This window comes from Daphnia magna, linkage group LG7 (genome assembly GCF_020631705.1).
Source record: "Daphnia magna isolate NIES linkage group LG7, ASM2063170v1.1, whole genome shotgun sequence".
NCBI lineage: Eukaryota > Metazoa > Arthropoda > Branchiopoda > Diplostraca > Daphniidae > Daphnia > Daphnia magna.
The window spans coordinates 2,022,525-2,039,462 of NC_059188.1; the positions used below are offsets into that span (position 1 = coordinate 2,022,525).

A 16,938-nucleotide genomic window follows, 5' to 3' on the forward strand; every position below is an offset into this window, starting at 1 on the left:
ACTGTCAAACTTCTAAGATAAAATAAATTCTTTCAGATTTGGCGAGTTGGCAGTTATGCTAGTATTCCCAGCCCACCTTGACTGTTTGATTATTCTACCAGACTTTCGGATAATATATCAATTTAATCTGGTTATGAGAAGATGCATGCCATATCTACTGATTATCAACGTATTAAAAAACTTTGCAATGATTAAATAAAAAACATAAAAAATGCTTGGAATATATCTTTGCCAAGACTGCATGATACTAGCCGGAATCTGCTATACCTCTACACGTAAAAAAGCGTGGCATCCGTGGCTCTTATGACAAGTTGAAACATGCTACAGTAAATATTCCCCTATTTTCTGATAGGGTCAAGGATTATCACTTTTATCTCTAATTTATGGCATTTTTTCTTAACCACTGAAAAATGTCATTGCCATGATTGATATATATCCTTCTAGTTTCCAACTTAACGACCATTGTTAAATAGGCAAAGTGGAAGTGAAAACTGAAGTAGCATTTATGGTATTCTGTTTGATTATTGGTTTGTCCGTTTCTTGTTTATCAACTGCACTGTAAACTGAAGAAATGCGAGGTTATACCATCTAAGTCTTTCGATACCAACACCACTGGGAGTTTCCACAAACACCTCTGGATACCATTCGTGAGCGACCTTAGTATTGTTTTAATTAATTCCATGGATGTTTACTATAAGCAATTATTCGTTCATTAATAGAATAATAAAAAGAACAGTTCATTCGCCGTAATTTCATTTATCGACCGACTTACGAACCATAATTAACTGCAGAAATAAATAAGCCCCATTTATATCATAAGATTTATTAAACAAGATACTATATGTCGCTAAAAAAAGTAAGAACGTGCTGAGGCAGGAAACTTGGCAAATATTTTAATTGGATTAAACAAATCGCCGCAGAAACATTTTAATCCGGTAACTGTTTCCTTGATGTCGTCAACAGGCAGAATGATCTTATCACCGTATTCATCTATATATAATTTTAAAAATATATACATTTGAGTGGTAAAGGTATAGCAGCAAATCAAACAGAAAGTACTTACCGATGACAAAGACTTTAAAACCATAGGGTGTGTGACGAAAAAGGGCCGTTTTCAGTTTTTTCCCCAACGTTTGAGTTGCCGCGCTGCTTTTACTTTGTTCAAGTTCAAGTACATCGGGTTTCGATTCACCATAAAACCAAGAAACGAAGTTAAAATACCCTACTTCCTCATCACCGATTACGACACCGCACTTCAACATCACCGTTGACTCCTTGCCAGACATTTTAGAGAATGAGGAATTCATTCCAAAATGTTGGCCTGTTTACACCAGGGGCATCAACGTCGCACAACGTCTTTCTAAGTTCCAGTGTCGACCATTCTTGGAACTGCAACAAAGATCAGAATTAGGAACATGTGCATAGTCTGTATATCATTTTTACGAGGAACTGATCTATATCTGCGGTTCCAACGCTTGTCTTATGTAACAAGAATGCTTTTTCCTTGTATGACAAAAACAAAGGACAGTAAATCCAGGTGATGGGCTATTCGGAACTCGAGCAATCTTTTGATTGTTTTAGCTTGAATGGGACCACGAACTAGCCGTGTTATTTTAATTTGACAGCAAGTAAGGATTTTTAGCGAATCCCGCTTTAAACCATTTTCGTCTTAAACAACAACAAAAAGTTCGTTCTTTGTTCTTTCAGTTTTTTTTGTATGGTTGCCTAGGGGTCTCTGTGTGCGAAACGTTTGGTTTCCTAGAAAAAAAAATTATGGTAATTGCTTTAAACGTACTAGTTCATAGGGAACAGGATTAGACTTACTAAACGAGACAAGTGACGTGTTTGGATCGTAAACTAAAATTCAATGTATCACGTATGAGTCATGTGCAATTGTGCCATCAGTGGTATAAAGTTTGGATGCGTCACGTTATCATTAGAAACTCATAGCGAGGGACTGAGAAGATATGTTGCGAAAGCAGTCGATAAACATTTGGCTTGCCATAAATGTGCAACCTTATAGCGTACGTAGATAGTAAACCAACCTGTACTTTCAGAAATGTAAACAATCCCCGTTAACATTTAATTATATTGGTCTATCTTTGCAACTAGACAAATCTTATTAACAATTTAAAAAAAAGGGTCATTGTTTGGGTTTCTGAAATTTCGATTTCCGGTTTTACTTCCGGGTTTAAAATGTCAAATAACTCTTTATTTGTTGATCTGTCAGAAAAAAAGATTTATATTTCGTGATCCTCGTCAAATTTGTTGTCGACTCTATGGGTCAGCACAAAATACCCGAAAATCGTCAAAAATCGCAAATTTTCCTGAACATGAAAAATCGCGATTTTCGTCAAATCCAACTTTTGGCTAAAACACGCCATTCCCAACCCAAATTTGATAATGATCACGAAAATCCTACTCGTTTTTTTATGGGATTGAAATTTTTTGAGATATTGGCTACTTCCGGTTACTTCCGAAAATAAATAAAAAGTCGGTCTTATAAAGAGCTTAAATTTTTTTACAGTAAAAATAGATGGCGTTGTGATACTTCTATTGTTTGTGATTATCTTTTACAAGTTAAACTGAGTGTTTCTTTTTTTTTTTTATTTGTTGTGCCTTAACACAGTATAAGTGAGTAGATCAAGCACATAATAACTGAGGAGTGCACGCTGGGATTGGTCTAGCGAAAAAAGTGAACTTCAGCTTCCGTCAACTTTTCATGTAGTCAAAATTTTTACAATTATTTCAGCCATAGCTGTATTATCCTACAAATTATCGATCAAAGACATCCGGCAGAAAATTGGATAGGAAATACTATAACAAAATCATTGTTAGATATCATGCAGGATGATTTGTGTTGCAGTTGTCATTCTTTGACACTCATGATTATTATATTGTTTCTGATGTTCTCTTTCACCAGTGTATGTTTTATTTCAAAGATTTCCTTTGCCAAAGACATCGTACCATATTGCTAACTATCGTTACATTTAATTAAATTTAACTCAAGTAAACACAACAGTTTACTTTTCAAAAACTTGAAACGATGAAAAATCCTTTATCACTTCCCTATAATAGCATCACATGTACATCATCCTTTCGCCTCTATATCAATATCACATTATCCATACGACATTCAGCGTCTTATTTCAGCTTAAGATAAAACTTGAATTTAGATCTTTCGCACTAGAATCTGAAATTCTCCGTGTGGCGTATTTAAAACAGAAGAAGAGAGAAGAAAAAAAAAAGAAAAAAACAAAAACAAAAAACAAATCCCTTGCGCTATGAAACATGTAGAGCATGTTTGGCGGTAAGCGCCTGGTACTCCTTCAATTCTATGACAACTTCTGGCAGGTTTCGCGTGATGCGAGTTATGCTAATATCTCCACCTCAAGTTACTATGTGTAATGAACGCACTAGGAAAAATTGTGTTCATTGGACGAAAATCGTGTGCTTGTAAAAAATTCAATCAGCATTACTAATAAGTTAATTTACTTACTAATTTTTTTTTGCTAGTAATTATTGACTGATTTGAAACATTCGGCACCAAACAGGGCTATTGGAATTTGTCTTGTTTCACTTCCTTAAAACTAAGTAAACTAATCCTTAATACTATACTACTAAGTTCAATTTTAAAAACGAGGGATGAGGCACTGACTCTTTCCGAGATTCAGACGGGGGGTGCTCCCTACGAAAGTGCATCCCAGATCGCTATCAGATACGAGATCTACGATCCTTGAGGGGGATGCACTCTGTGAGACGATGGCACACGAATGCTACGGCATGACTTGGCACTAGGTACCACCCGTCTTCCGCTTAGTTCGTCTTGGCAGCCTCGCAGAGCCCGTATCCGTTTTGAATCTCTTCATAGCCAGTGTTACTCAACCCTACATTAAGAGGAACGGTAATGCAAGTCTTTTATACTGCTCCATACATGATGACAAAAGGCTGCAGTTCATTACGGCGTCAGTTGACCTTTAATGTTGAATTTCGGAAACACGGTGGACTACAACGACTATAATAAAAAATGAACATTATTCTTGACTTGCTGTGTTACTTATTAAATAACATTTCATTTATGCTAGAAAAGTTTAAACACGCAAAAAAGCTACAATAGAAACTGGTGCACGGATCATGAATGGAACATGTATACCAATCCCGCCCTAAGACCTAGAAGATGCTCTTCGGTTGCCACTAGGTGGCGCCCTGGCGTGGCGCGTGAGTAGCATATTTCAATGAAATCTATTCCAATATTGTCCGCTAGGTGTCAACTTTGAAGCAAAGCTCACCTCTCTTGCCCTGTGTAGTGAATTACGTTTTCTGCAGATTTCGGCAAATTTCCTTCTGGACGCACGCAAATTTGAAGAACCGTTTCACACGTTACGCAACGATTTCATTTACATACAACTTCGCGAAACGATAAGGGGAAATGTGAACGTTTTGTGGGATATCAAAATGAAAGACTCCTCAAGAAGATTGCGCCCGATTGGAAGTCTTAAATCGCTGATCATTAGGCCATCTTACTGTACAGCTAGCAAATCCTTGACATTAAACTGCTTATGCAATTGCAACAACGACTATTAACATGAGACTGTGCAACGCACGCTTCTAGATCCAGCAACGGAATCATTTTGTTAGGACGTGGACTAACAAGTTTAACTTTATCAAGCTGAATTACAAGAAGTAACTAGAATAGAACGTTAATAAAAATTCGACTCACCGGTGATCCACTTTGGGCATCTCGGAGGGTTTGATCCTTAATCAACGCTGGCACCAGTCATTTTACAATCAGCTAGGAAGGGGTAATAAATGTTACCAAGGCTGCGAACGTTCTTATGGTTCTGCAGAAAAAATGTTTCCATTAAAACAATGACCAACGAAAATCGGTTGTAGAAATAAACATTTTTTAAGTTTTCGCGAGCTTCATTCGCTTCAAAAGTTTCATAAATTCTTCACCCTTTTACCCCATTATGTCTCATAATATAGCCCCATATAACTCTCCAGGCGCTCTGTACATAAGGAACGGTACTACATTGGATTAAAACAAATTTATGTTTTCTATTTGGGTTATGAAATGCCACTTTACGCACGTTTTTTATTTTTTTACTTATTTTATTTGTTATTATTTGTATTATTTGTATTTTTGTATTTTATTTATTTTAATTTTTTGTACGTGAGGATGACGAACGTGAGAAGCGACTTAGTGGCCATCGCAACCAATTCGGAAAACGCGTTCAACAGCTAGAAATTTACACTTACCTTGGTTATTAGAATGCCACGAAACAGCAAAGCTGGGTCCTTTACCTTGACTGGAACATCAGTCTCTTACGAGGATTGACATTGACTGAGATCTGTGAAATCAATAGCAGTTTCGGGCACTAAAAATGACAAATTTTAAGAAAAATAACAATAAATCCTTAAAAATTGCTTGTTGTATTTTACCCGGCTTTTTTTTAAATCCTTCTTTCTGTAAAGATTTATGTAGAATATTTGTAAAGAATCTCACTTTTTTATCACTGGGCGGCGAATTGACAAGTAGTTGAAGAATTTTCCACCTATGCTGATCTCCAGCTTTTCCAATAATATTGCATGTTTCATTTTGGGAGGACAAGGTGGCCCAGTTTTAAGCAAGGGAAATGGGCATTTTCACATATACACTCAAATAAGGTTTTTTCGTGACATTTTGAAAATCCTGATACATTGGTTAAATAAACTGGCATTGTTCATAGCTGTTGTGCATCGAAAAAGGAAATGTGAAAAAAATAACAAATTGTTGGCTAATCAGAATCTATTAAATGTTTCAGCTTTAAATTGTCAGTATATGTTAAACACAAACCACTGGCATACTATGACTTATGATATATTTAGCACTAACTATACTTGTGCCTATTACTTAGTATTCTTAAGATTTGAATTTGCACAATAATTTTCTATCTTTGAAATACAAAAGCTAAACATTGTTCTAAGAACAATGTAGCATTCACAATTTGAACTATTTGCACATGATGCGTTTAGATTTTGTCTTACCTTGTATTTTCGCACTAGCATTCTGGCCGGTTTCCTTTAGCATTCTGACTCAATCCCTCTAAAGGCTACCTCCTCTTTTTCCCTATTTTTCAGTTGTATAGAGCCCACCGTGCAGGGTTTCACGATCTGAAAAATAGGGAAAAGAGGGGGTAAATGTATAATTTTATTACCATACCAAAGAATTAGAATATAATTTTGAAATAATTCACAGTATACAGGAAGGGGATCTAGAAAATTAAGGTGTACAGTTTATGACGTAAAGTTAAGTACAATTCCCGCTAATACGTGTGTGTGAAGCACGTATTCAGTACTACTAACATTAGAAAAAGTAGAAACATTTCAGAAAGTATACTCCCGCGCCCCTAGCGGTAAGACTAGGCATCGCCTACTAGATTTCTCTCAGCCTTATGGCGATGATAGCGGTCTTTACTTCGTAGTCTGTAGTATCACACAATAAAAAAAAAGAAAAAACAGTCAGAAGGCCTACCCTTCCCCGTAACCAATGCCATCTGGCATTTTTAGGAGGGGCAATAGCAAAAAAAGTCTATTGCCCCTCAAAAGTTGAGGGGTAATTAGCCAAAAAGTCTATTGCCCCTCGATAGGCGCGACCAAAAAGAAACTCTTCAAGTGAGATTTCTAGTGTGCGGCAGCCCGAAACCGAATCTTATATCTATAAAGTTTGTTTGCCGTGTTACCACTTACCAGCAAAATCGTGCTTAAAGAAAAGTAGCAATCAGAATTTATTACACCATGCTTACAAGTCAGCTCCAACCCGGCAAGACTCCAACAGACTCCAACAAGAGTCATAAATTCATAATCTTACACCATGCTCCAACTCCAAATCTCGAAACTTGAAGTTGCAGCTCATACTAAGGTTGCCAAATTGTTTTGTGTAAAAATTATTTAAAATAAAATCGCTCTCTGAACTTCCATCTAGCGACAAGTATGTGACAGACTTTGAATTAAGCTCGATTGCTTCCAGATTTTCTAAAGAAACGAAACCAAAAACACGCAAAAAATGCTACAATATAAACTGAAACTGGGGCTATCATGGATCGTGAATATACCAATCCCGCTATAAGACCTAGAAGCTACTCTTCGGTTTCCACTAGGTGACGCGCGTGTGTCATGTTTCAATTAAATCTTTTGATTGCTGTCGTTCTACCCGTAACGTTGACCATTGTATGGAAGTGAAAATGATTAGCAGGTTCATCACGATTTAACCGTAATTAACAGCAACATTAGTTAATTAAATAAGCAACATTGAAATCATAAAATTTATTGAACAACATAAATTTGGGAAAATTCTTGAACCGCCATATGAGATGCTGCATCGTCCACAAAGTAAACAAAAAGCGTATTTTCGTGTCGACTAATCTCGTCTCACTCTAAGGATTTCTGCACAGCATATCGAACGTAATGGAACTCATTTCATCCTCCATGGAACGTATGACCCCATCCTGTATTTTCAAAATTTCAAAAGAAACAAAGAAAAAAAATCCGCATAAGTTCAACGCCAAAACCAACGATAAATCAAACATATTGATAGGTAAGTTATGACAGATATAAGAACATTATGGACTTGTGAATGATCCGATTGATGACTAGCGCAACTGCTTTCGGTGGTAAAACGTCGACGTCGACCACCAACGTTCATCCCGCCACCAACTCGGGTCCAATCATCCTCGCCGGAATGGCTCTGAACCGAAAACGAGGATGAGGATGACGATGTCGACGAACGGAAACGCTGCGAATCGCTACTCCCGAAAGTATCAGCATCGGGATTCGTTTGTGAAGCGGACTCTTGTGAGACGGCCATGTTCCGCTGTTCTTCATTTAGAGCCACGTCAGCCGATTTGTTTCCCTTTTCTGATCGTTTCGGATCTGCCGTAGAAGATTTACCTATGTAAAATGAAGATTGAACAACTGCTTGTTATGAATATAATATCGAACTTTCAATTTGCTCACCAAGATCTTCGAGAAGAGTGACGATACGCTCTCCCAGGGTGTGAATAGTTCTCTCTAGTTGATTTAGCGTGTCGACAATCTTCAACCCGCTATTTTCGCAGCAAGGAATACCAGCCTTATGTTCTTCATCTCGGAGTATGTCTTTCGATGGTTGCTTTTGGACAGGTAACTTGACAAATATTTGAATTGGCAAGCTAGACAGGTAGCTGAAACATTGTAATGCGGTAACTGTTTCCTTGATGTCGTCAACAGGCAGAATTATCTTATCGTCGTAGTCGTCTATACATAATTTTTTTTTTATACAGTGAGTTGTAAAGGCATAGCAGTAAATAACACAGAAATTACTTACCGATGACAATCACTTGAAACGGTTGGACAATGTCAGGAAAGATTGTTTTCAATTTTTCTCTCAACGTTTGAGTTGTCGTGTAGCTTTTACTTTGTTGACGTACATAAGGTTTGGACTGGCCATAAAACCAAGAAATGAATTTGAAATCTCCTACTTGCTCATTACCAATCAACAGACCGCACTTCAACATCACCGTCGACTCCTTGCAAGACATTTTAGAGAATGAGGAATTAATTTCAAAACGTTGGCTTGTTCCTTGTTTACACCAGGGGTATCAACGTCGCACAACGTCCCAAAGTTCCAGTGTCGACCATTCTTGGAACTGCAACAAAGATCAGAATTAGAAACATGTGCACAGTCTACATCAGTTTTACGGGGAACCGATCTATTTCCCCCAAAATAGGAGGTTAATTCTGCGGTTCCAGCACTTGTCTTATGTAAAAAGAATGCTTTTTCCATGTATGACAAAAAGAGAGGAACAGTAGCTCCAGGTGATGGGCCATTCGTAATTCAAGCTACCATTTGATTGTTTAAGCTAGAATGGGACCATGAAGTAGCCGTCTTGTTTTAATTTGACAGTAAATAAGGATATTTTGCGAATCCCGCAATCAACCATTCTCGTCTTTAGCAACAACAAAAAGTTCGTTCTTTCAATTTATTTTTGTTTGTGGTTGCCAAGGGGTATCTGTGGTACCTGGGGTATATCTATGAAACGACTGGTTTCCTCGAAAAAAGAAAATGTTAATGACTTTAACCGTACGTGTTCACAGGGAACAGGATTAGACTTACTAAACGAGGAAAGTGACATGTTTTGATCGTGAACTAAAATTCATTGTATCGCGTATGAGTCATGCGAAATTGCGCCATGAGTGGCATTAAATTTGGATGCGTCACGTTATCATTAGAAACTCATAGCGAGGGACTGAGAAGATATGTTGCGATAGCAGTCGATAAACAAGGTGCTACAACACACAAGGGCAAATTTAAAATGGCGAAATATGCGAAGTAAACCTATTTTGAGGAGGAAGGGCCGTAGTAGTTGTATAGAATCGCTCAATCCATTATTGGCCCCATATAATAAGACTGTTTGCTACTTATACCTTGGGAGCATTTGCCACGAACGTATGCAGTATGTTTGTAGTATCAGGCTTGATACTTCGGTGACTAAACATGGGTCGTTTTAAGTTACTCAATATGAAGATTCAGAGAAGATTTTACCAGAGGAGTGGCTCAAAAATGATTTGAGTCATTTCTTTGTCTTTTTCGCTACTGGAGTGGTAGCGTACGATTGCAATGTAAACATGGCGTACAGTACTTCTTTCCAGAAAGATGTTCGATGTTCCAACGTTTTTTTTTTTTTTTCGACACGCTATCTGCGTTCGTTAGATGGCGTAGAAAGCCCAAATATTTTGTGGCGAGTCACGTTGTACGTACTTGCTGGGCTGCATTAGTTTCCTTCTAGCACAAGAAGTAAGTAGACATTTCCAGAATTCTCTCCAAAGTGACGCAACTAAAACTTTTTGGTATAAAAGAACGCAAAAACAGTTCGAAGGATTAGTATCCAAAGAGGAGAAGGTGAAGTTAGAAGCCAATTCTGAACCCAAATATCAAGTTAAACAAGTAAATCAAAAATGGCGAATACGTTACCATTTAAGTGTTATCTTTTGACCAACAACGAACAAGATAAGGAAATTCGTCGTTTCACTCTTGAATCAGACGTGGTGGGTAATTTCACGTATCTTAGGGAGAAAGTTCGCTCCGTTTACCCACAGCTACTACGTGAAAATTTCAGCATTTCATATATTGGTAAATGTCTCTTCTTTGTTCTTTGTTATCATGATGAGTAATGATGTATGCTAATAATGCAACTTTTTTTTTTTTTTTTATCATTGTTTCAGATGAAGAAGGAGATAAAGTGACAGTTTCTAGCGATGATGAGCTGGTGGCAGCTCTTATGTTTGCCAAGCGTGAAGGTGATGAGCCATTCCGTCTCATTGTTCAACTTACTGGTGGTGTAAAACCTGAAGGTGTGTCAGCACCTATTGGGTCACCTGGCAATTGTGAAGGGGAAATCCACTGGGGTGTGACTTGTGATGGCTGCCAAGGGGCTGTCAAAGGATTTCGCTATAAATGTTTCCAATGCCCTGATTTTGATCTGTGCGGGAAATGCGAGACAGCAGGACAACATCCAGGACATACGCTTATTCGCGTGTCGGGAGCTATGGTAAGTTAGAAAAAATTGATAGTGATTGATCTATGGTTTCTAAATGACGTTCTCCTTTTGCCATTTAGCCCGTGTCATTCCAGGCAATGAGGAACTTATTGAATGGAGGGACTGAGGTTCCACATTGGCGTCGGAAGCATCATGGACGTTTTCACCATCAACAAGGCCATCACGGCTGGAACGCCTGTTCCCCATCTGGGGCCTATGCTGAAGTCAATCCCCCAACCGCAGGTTGCAATAAAGGTGCGAACAAACCCGATGCGAAGCCGCACTGTCTATACAAATTTTACATGGACCAGGCGAAAGAGACTGCCTCAACTTTTCAGGCTAACCACCCCGAATACCTTGCGGGTTTGGGCAGCACGATTGCGTCCGTCATAGAAGGACTCGGACTAGGTAAATTGCCTTACGCAGCAGTGTATTTTTGGTCATTAGGTTTGACTTATTATTTTTTTGTGATTTAGGGCTTGGCGCTGTTAGTGGTGGATCATGCCCTCGTACAACTTCGCAGAAGCCAGAAACAAAGAAAGAAAATATTGGCAAAGAGGAGGCCAAACCCGAAGCGAAGAATAACAAAACAGAAGCAAAGAAAGAAGTTATTATTCCCGTCACTGTAGAGAGGGATGAGTTGCCTGCCAGTGCGTCCATTGTGAACCCTTATGCTCAGTTAGTTGACGCTCTTGCGGTCGCGAGAGCTGTTGAAATGAGCAACCTGGCAGCCGGCGCTGCTGCCGCCGCCCAAGAAAAGGCAAACGCTGAAACTTCTGCTCCTAAAGTAAATTTTCAGTTTGGCATGACTTCACAGACGGGAATGACAGCTCAGGCACCGCCTCAAGCTGTCGCTGAGGCTGTAGCAGAAGCAGTCGCACAGGCCCCTACCCAGGCTGTCGCTGAAGCTGTTGCTGAAGCTGCTGCAGAAGCAGTCGCACAGGCCCCTCCTCAAGCTGTCGCCGAGGCTGTTGCTGAGGCTGCTGCTTCGGCCCCTCCTCAGGCTGTCGCGGATGCTGTTGCTAAAGCCGTTGCTGAGGCCGCTAGTGCTCTTCAGACTGCCAGTGCTCAAGCTATGGCTGAGGCTACCACTGTTGCCGAAAGAGATCCTTTTATTCCAAAGCAAAACGAAGAAATGGCAGCGAGTGTGAAGCCTCGCTCTCCGCGTGGTGATTCCGGGGACTGGACCATCGTAGATCATGGAACCGAAAACCCTAGCAGCGTTACAGCAACATCTGTAGAGCCTGCCCCCCAAAGCGAGGGTGCTCGTCCAAAAAATCTACCACAGAAGCCAGTTGAGGAGAATGTTTCTAGTCATCCAGGTAAATTAGCGTGATGCAACTTGAAAGAAAAGAGAAAGAGTCGTTTTTAACTATGATATTCATACGCAGATCCTTTCATATGCGCTGCTCTGGAGACCATGCTGGCAATGGGATTTACCAACGAAGGAGGTTGGCTTGCCCAGCTGTTGGAAGTCAAAGGGGGAGACATAGGGAAAACCCTAGACGTCCTACAGTCACAATTTCAGCGCAGGCAGCAGTTTTAAGAAAATTCGTGAATTCACAATCCGTAGCTTCTAGGAAGTTTTGAAGCTTGACGGATGCATTCATCGTTTTGCTTTTCGCTACTACAGTTTATACGACATTATAATCACATATCGTTAATCGTGGAATTCAGACTCTTTCGCATTATTTTTACCTTTGTATCCTATTTAGTTTAGTTCTTCTTCATTGGTGATTGTAACTCGGAGTACTTAGCAAATGGTATCTAGAAATACACGTATTTCGACCGCGAAGATAAAAATGTGTATTTATTTTATTTCCATATTTTTAAAGATAACGTGCTGTGAAGGGTCTCATTTTATCTGCCAGGTCTGTGTGACAAGACAGGCCCGGTTCAAAGTGTTCGTAACAACCACAGAGTTCCACGTCAGTCGATCTTTTTAAGCCACGTAGCCGAGAACGGCCATCTGTATAAAAGTTGTGGTTGCCTTACGTTCTTCCAAACGTGTCTAAGGTTTACACAAAGATGGTGAAACCTGCGGTTGAACTTCTGTTTGTGTTGGTGATTCTGTTCGGATCATCGTACGCTTTGCCGACGACAAAATGTGCACGTGCGTCACCAGAGGAGCTCTGGTATTCCGATTACTCACCGATGCTCAAATCCAGCTGTTTAGAGGGTAACTGCCCGACGTAAAGCTGTGTGTCAATTATACCAATTTAATGATTTATTTAGAAATGTCGTACTACTTTCGTCTGATCTTGGACCGAGTGGAAGGCGACAATTTATTCACATTCATCCCGCACATCAAAGAGGATCCAGAGTAAGGTGTCCGTGTTCCGCACAACGATGATAATCAATATAGCATGCAAAATATGTATTGACATTTATGCCGAGCAGGAAAGCGAAGAACCTGACGGAAAGGATGACCTTGGCAGAAAAGACAGCCCTTTTTCTAATGGGACAAGCGTACGACGTCATGGAAAACTCTTGGCTAACCCTCGGAGAAACCAGTCGTCTGTTTTTGGCTGGCGGTGCACCGGCCAGCGAGGTGGCTCGATCGATGGAAAACCTACATAGTAAAAACACCGTGCTACAACATGTGCTTTCTTTCGAGTGAAAGCTTACAGTATAAGACGTACGTCTTTCATTTGCCCCGACGTTTTCTTTTTTCTTGCCCTTTTCCTATAGAAGCCCATGTTCACGCAAACGAACTACTAATTGACGCTGGCCGCAAAATCGCAGTTTTCTTCAGAGATATGCTGGAATTAGGTAATGATTCTTCTAGGCCATTGTAATTGATAAAGCTACAGACATTAGATCTCTACGATTACAGCTATCGAAGGAGTGACCCTCATGTTAGAAACTGAAGTGGAAGAAGCACCGGAAGGTGACTACGAAATGGCTAAATTGATACAGGAGAAGATTGTAAAGGTATTAATAAAAGCATAGACTGTAATCGCTCTTTTAATTCTGTAACACATTTTTATTCGCAGACAGCACCTGTAGATTTAATTGGTATCATTGTTCGTCGATTCATTGGCAGAAGCATGGGCACCATACAAACATCGCCTAACAAAGATGTAAGACCTGACAGATTTTACAATTAGAATATTCTTTAACATTCTGTTTTCTCTACGTTCTTAAGACTCCAGACGTTCTATTCAGTGTGATGCCGAGGATCAATCAGGTAATCGACCTGTTGTCATTTTGTTGTCACCGTACAAATGCATGTTTTACTGGAAACTTTACCATTTCCCAAATGTAGATGGTTAATGACTTTAAAGAGACGATGGACAGAGAATTGTTGACAGCCGAAAGTTGGACATCCTTTATGGAAAAAGAGCTCGAAAAGTCCTTGGTGGCAACAAAGAAACGAGAACTAGAAAACTTTGTGCTCATTTATCGTAACGAAGTTTACGTTTACGAAGTGCTAATGAATATGATCACTTCCTACACAGAATAAAGAACCTATATCTAACGTGTTTAGTGCAATACAACTGATAAACATCAATAAGGATAGTTTCGTTTGCGTCAAATCAACACAAACCCTCTGCGTTTATCCCGCCCAACTCACGTGGAATGCAAATGTGACGGAGGTGTAACAACTGTATGGCCGTGGCCGGATTACGAGGCCTTACTCGCGTGCAGGGAAAAGAGCGCTAGTCGGATTGAAGTTGCATACGTAACAACTAATTAACTCACCTTTGTTTTTAACAGTAAAATTGTACTAATCCTAACGACATTGCAAGCGCTGACTGTACGTGAGCTTCGTGAAAAATGCAGAAAATGATCTGTAATGAAAATTGCAAACTCTGTATGGCAGTTTGGGTTCAGTTTTTCCTTTATTCTCTAACTTTAGCACTGTGCAAAAGGATCGAGGAGTATACGACTTCCATAATGTAATCCGCTTAGCGCAGCCTGACGTCCACCTATAAAAAGCCAACGTCGACTTGGCTTGATCGTGCAGTTTGTTGTTGACTCTTTCATTGAACCATACCTTGTTCGGATACAACCATGCAGACCAATCTGATGAAAAAACTCTCGCCTAGTGGAGATGTAAGTTGTTCTTAAATTAGATTCGAAATCAGAACTTAAATGTACAATAACCACAACATTTCATTTTCAGATAACAATGTACATTGCCCAAAGGGAATATGTGGACCATTATAAAAGCGTCGATCCAATTGGTGTGTCTCTTCTTTCCTATTTCTTTTGTAGGGCATTAACTGATTAGGATTGCTAACAGTTTATCTTTGTTATCCTCAGATGGAGTTGTCATTGTGCCCACTAGCAAAGCCCACGGCCATCGTCTCTTTGTTGAAATTCAACTCCACTTCAGATATGCAAGTCTTTCGCCATTGCACATGTATCAGTTTCAATCAGCGTTTCATTTCATCAAATTACAGGGTGCAGAAGCGGAAGAATTTTCCAACATACCGTTCAAGAAAATGGTTGTCGTAGCATCGCAAGAGCTTTTCCCGTTGGGAAACGGACCCAATCAGATACCCCACGTCTTTATCAACTGGCAGGTATTAGGACATTCTGTTTCTCATCATCACTATTCGATGCCGATATTTAAATCTTTCAAATTGTATTTCCTTTTCATTAAACAGACGGCCCTGTGTAAGAAGATGGCGAACATGCAAGGCATTTGCCCGTTCAAATTAGAATTCCCGCAAGGTTCACCACCGTCGTTGGTGGTAGCTGGACCTGCAGGTGTATCTGGCGAGCCTTGGTGAAATTAATTATTCAAATTCAACAACTTTCTATATTACCAACTCATTGATTTTACTTTCACCCAATCATATAGCGGCCTGACTTATCAAGTTGTTTCTTACTTTTGCACCGACCCGACTCTTCCGCTTGTCAAAAAGTATACTCGCCGTTCCACTAATTCAATTTCACCGATAGATTTAAACCAACAAAAATTAACAGACAATTGTATTTTCCCCGAAAAAGGAACACGGTGGGATTTAACGTGCGCGTGACTCAGGAAACCCTACCGGTGCCTCTGCTTGAGCAGCTTTCCTTAGCGCCCAGCACTCGGCCAGCTACGCTCGTGTCACGGCAATTTCTCCTATCACCAGGCAAAATGCAAATCGAGATGTGTCTCGATCGGGCTGTTGTTTATTACGGCGAGAAATTATCCATGCACGTCCAAATCACTAACAACAGCAGCCGGACTATTCGCAAAATCAAATGCAAACTGTATCAGGTGTCACAGCTTTCATTCGCCACAGGTGAAAGACGAGCGCCGTTGTATTGCATGGAAACAACAGAAGGATGTCCCATTCCGCCAGGAGCAACGCTCCAAAGGGTAGGAACAAGAAAAATGACAATCATTTAATCATTAACTTATTTATTTTGGATTGATTGATGTTGCAATAGACATACACCTTGATGACGAAGCTGCAACCTCATCGCACCAACGAAAACCTGGTCTTCGAAGCTTCGACAAATCGCGGCGAAGTCGAGAGACTATCAGCCTCCACTATATTTCCTTACACCGTAAGAAATGATTATAATATGAAGAAGGAGATATAATATTCAATAAAAACTTTGTAGGATCCCAAGGAAGGATTTGCCATTCTTGTTTCGTACGAAGCAAAGGTATAAATATTTCATGTCGCACGTCAAAGCAGGGGCTTGCCGACTCTCATATTTTGCGTACGAAATGTCCTCGATTTTTGGGCATCATTGGAGGTCTTTCTCGAATCTATGTGCTAAAGCATGAGGATATTTCGATTTACCTTTGAAGTTGAATTCTCGAATCGGCAAGCCCTGCGTTAAAGGAACGTCCATTTTACGAACAAACTAACTGATTGGTTAATAAACTTAACAGATCAAGGTGTATATGGGTGGCTCTCAATTCCAATCGGTGCGGTCGACTTTGGGAGAGGTTTCTGCACGCGTACCGTTCTTTTTATTCCATCAAACACCGAGGGAAAACATCGAGCTGGAAGAGTCTGTTTCAACCTCAAATCCAGTTGCAAAACCACATCGGATGGTCAGGTAAAATGCACCACAGTTTGCCAAACAATGTCAGCCCTCTTTTGACGTCAATCTTTTGACTAAACAATTATTTCAATGAATGATGTGTTTAGATTGACATCAGTGGACAATGAAGCAGCAAAAGAACAACCTCTTCTCGTCGACTGGTAGCTCTTCGGTTATACGAATACCAAACATATTTAATCTTTCCTACATATACGATATAATGCATCTATACGGATTTCATTGCTAACTTCAATTCTACCGCATCGTTATATTGCAGAGAAGGTTGTAACCTTTCTTCTTCTCCTTAATACAAAATGTACCAGTTAGCCCGTCTCCTTGTTTATTGTTTACATCACGCATTGTGAGCGTTATTGGCTGCATT

At 39.8% G+C, this 16,938-nt stretch overlaps 4 protein-coding genes and 1 long non-coding RNA gene across 11 annotated transcripts; 3 read left to right on the forward strand and 2 right to left on the reverse strand.

The window, feature by feature from the left end:
• Window positions 1-813: 813 nt before the first annotated feature.
• On the reverse strand, window positions 814-6,888 carry LOC116927921. Of its 3 annotated transcripts, XR_006649268.1 has the most exons (6): window positions 6,028-6,888; window positions 5,443-5,729; window positions 5,260-5,378; window positions 4,721-4,841; window positions 1,064-1,389; window positions 814-990 (listed from the first exon to the last, which is right to left on the reverse strand). It is a non-coding gene; the product is annotated as an uncharacterized LOC116927921 (long non-coding RNA). The 3 variants fall into 3 exon arrangements; XR_006649267.1 differs by lacking the exons at window positions 814-990; window positions 1,064-1,389 and adding an exon at window positions 1,398-4,015 and having other exon boundaries at window positions 5,443-5,571; window positions 6,028-6,884; XR_006649266.1 differs by lacking the exons at window positions 814-990; window positions 1,064-1,389 and adding an exon at window positions 1,398-4,015 and having other exon boundaries at window positions 6,028-6,883.
• A 402-nt stretch (window positions 6,889-7,290) lies between these two features.
• LOC116927920 lies at window positions 7,291-9,669 on the reverse strand. Of its 3 annotated transcripts, none has more exons than XM_032934962.2 (5): window positions 9,445-9,669; window positions 8,345-8,666; window positions 7,996-8,274; window positions 7,610-7,929; window positions 7,291-7,487 (listed from the first exon to the last, which is right to left on the reverse strand). In XM_032934962.2, the coding sequence occupies exons 2-5, from the start codon at window positions 8,556-8,558 to the stop codon at window positions 7,416-7,418; spliced, it is 885 nt and encodes a 294-aa protein (XP_032790853.1). In that variant the 5' UTR covers window positions 8,559-8,666; window positions 9,445-9,669; the 3' UTR covers window positions 7,291-7,415. The 3 variants fall into 3 exon arrangements, with proteins under 3 accessions (XP_032790853.1, XP_032790852.1, XP_045032531.1); XM_032934961.2 differs by having other exon boundaries at window positions 9,039-9,669; XM_045176596.1 differs by having other exon boundaries at window positions 9,563-9,583.
• A 114-nt stretch (window positions 9,670-9,783) lies between these two features.
• Window positions 9,784-12,351, forward strand: LOC116927915 (sequestosome-1). Of its 2 annotated transcripts, XM_045176595.1 has the most exons (6): window positions 9,784-10,150; window positions 10,243-10,568; window positions 10,637-10,964; window positions 11,033-11,475; window positions 11,536-11,878; window positions 11,948-12,351. In XM_045176595.1, the coding sequence occupies exons 1-6, from the start codon at window positions 9,976-9,978 to the stop codon at window positions 12,100-12,102; spliced, it is 1,770 nt and encodes a 589-aa protein (XP_045032530.1). In that variant the 5' UTR covers window positions 9,784-9,975; the 3' UTR covers window positions 12,103-12,351. The 2 variants fall into 2 exon arrangements, with proteins under 2 accessions (XP_045032530.1, XP_045032529.1); XM_045176594.1 differs by having other exon boundaries at window positions 9,785-10,150; window positions 11,033-11,878.
• Window positions 12,352-12,435: 84 nt separating this feature from the next.
• Window positions 12,436-14,070, forward strand: LOC116927919. The gene is made up of 8 exons (XM_032934960.2): window positions 12,436-12,735; window positions 12,792-12,879; window positions 12,957-13,135; window positions 13,248-13,328; window positions 13,393-13,490; window positions 13,553-13,639; window positions 13,705-13,746; window positions 13,825-14,070. The coding sequence occupies exons 1-8, from the start codon at window positions 12,585-12,587 to the stop codon at window positions 14,020-14,022; spliced, it is 924 nt and encodes a 307-aa protein (XP_032790851.2). The 5' UTR covers window positions 12,436-12,584; the 3' UTR covers window positions 14,023-14,070.
• A 139-nt stretch (window positions 14,071-14,209) lies between these two features.
• On the forward strand, window positions 14,210-16,882 carry LOC116927917 (phosrestin-2). Of its 2 annotated transcripts, XM_032934959.2 has the most exons (12): window positions 14,210-14,352; window positions 14,419-14,615; window positions 14,686-14,746; window positions 14,826-14,902; window positions 14,966-15,088; window positions 15,173-15,294; window positions 15,370-15,432; window positions 15,519-15,876; window positions 15,948-16,067; window positions 16,125-16,169; window positions 16,402-16,571; window positions 16,664-16,882. In XM_032934959.2, the coding sequence occupies exons 2-12, from the start codon at window positions 14,574-14,576 to the stop codon at window positions 16,719-16,721; spliced, it is 1,239 nt and encodes a 412-aa protein (XP_032790850.2). In that variant the 5' UTR covers window positions 14,210-14,352; window positions 14,419-14,573; the 3' UTR covers window positions 16,722-16,882. The 2 variants fall into 2 exon arrangements, with proteins under 2 accessions (XP_032790850.2, XP_032790849.2); XM_032934958.2 differs by having other exon boundaries at window positions 14,826-15,088.
• Window positions 16,883-16,938: the final 56 nt, after the last annotated feature.

Excerpts from the sequence above, each read along its gene's own strand:
- LOC116927920 (XM_032934962.2), bottom strand. The coding sequence starts at position 8,558 with ATGTCTTGCAAGGAGTCGACGGTGATGTTGAAGTGCGGTCTGTTGATT. Across the intron at positions 7,930-7,995 it reads CACTCTTCTCGAAGATCTTG|GTAAATCTTCTACGGCAGAT; the intron begins GTGAGCAAATTG and ends CATTTTACATAG. Across the intron at positions 7,488-7,609 it reads ATCAATCGGATCATTCACAA|GATGGGGTCATACGTTCCAT; the intron begins GTCCATAATGTT and ends TTGAAAATACAG.
- LOC116927915 (XM_045176594.1), top strand. The coding sequence starts at position 9,976 with ATGGCGAATACGTTACCATTTAAGTGTTATCTTTTGACCAACAACGAA. Across the intron at positions 10,569-10,636 it reads TTCGCGTGTCGGGAGCTATG|CCCGTGTCATTCCAGGCAAT; the intron begins GTAAGTTAGAAA and ends TTTGCCATTTAG. Across the intron at positions 10,965-11,032 it reads CATAGAAGGACTCGGACTAG|GGCTTGGCGCTGTTAGTGGT; the intron begins GTAAATTGCCTT and ends TTTGTGATTTAG.
- LOC116927919 (XM_032934960.2), top strand. The coding sequence starts at position 12,585 with ATGGTGAAACCTGCGGTTGAACTTCTGTTTGTGTTGGTGATTCTGTTC. Across the intron at positions 12,736-12,791 it reads CAAATCCAGCTGTTTAGAGG|AAATGTCGTACTACTTTCGT; the intron begins GTAACTGCCCGA and ends TGATTTATTTAG. Across the intron at positions 13,329-13,392 it reads CAGAGATATGCTGGAATTAG|CTATCGAAGGAGTGACCCTC; the intron begins GTAATGATTCTT and ends CTACGATTACAG.
- LOC116927917 (XM_032934958.2), top strand. The coding sequence starts at position 14,574 with ATGCAGACCAATCTGATGAAAAAACTCTCGCCTAGTGGAGAT. Across the intron at positions 15,089-15,172 it reads ACGTCTTTATCAACTGGCAG|ACGGCCCTGTGTAAGAAGAT; the intron begins GTATTAGGACAT and ends TTCATTAAACAG. Across the intron at positions 16,068-16,124 it reads CCACTATATTTCCTTACACC|GATCCCAAGGAAGGATTTGC; the intron begins GTAAGAAATGAT and ends AAAACTTTGTAG.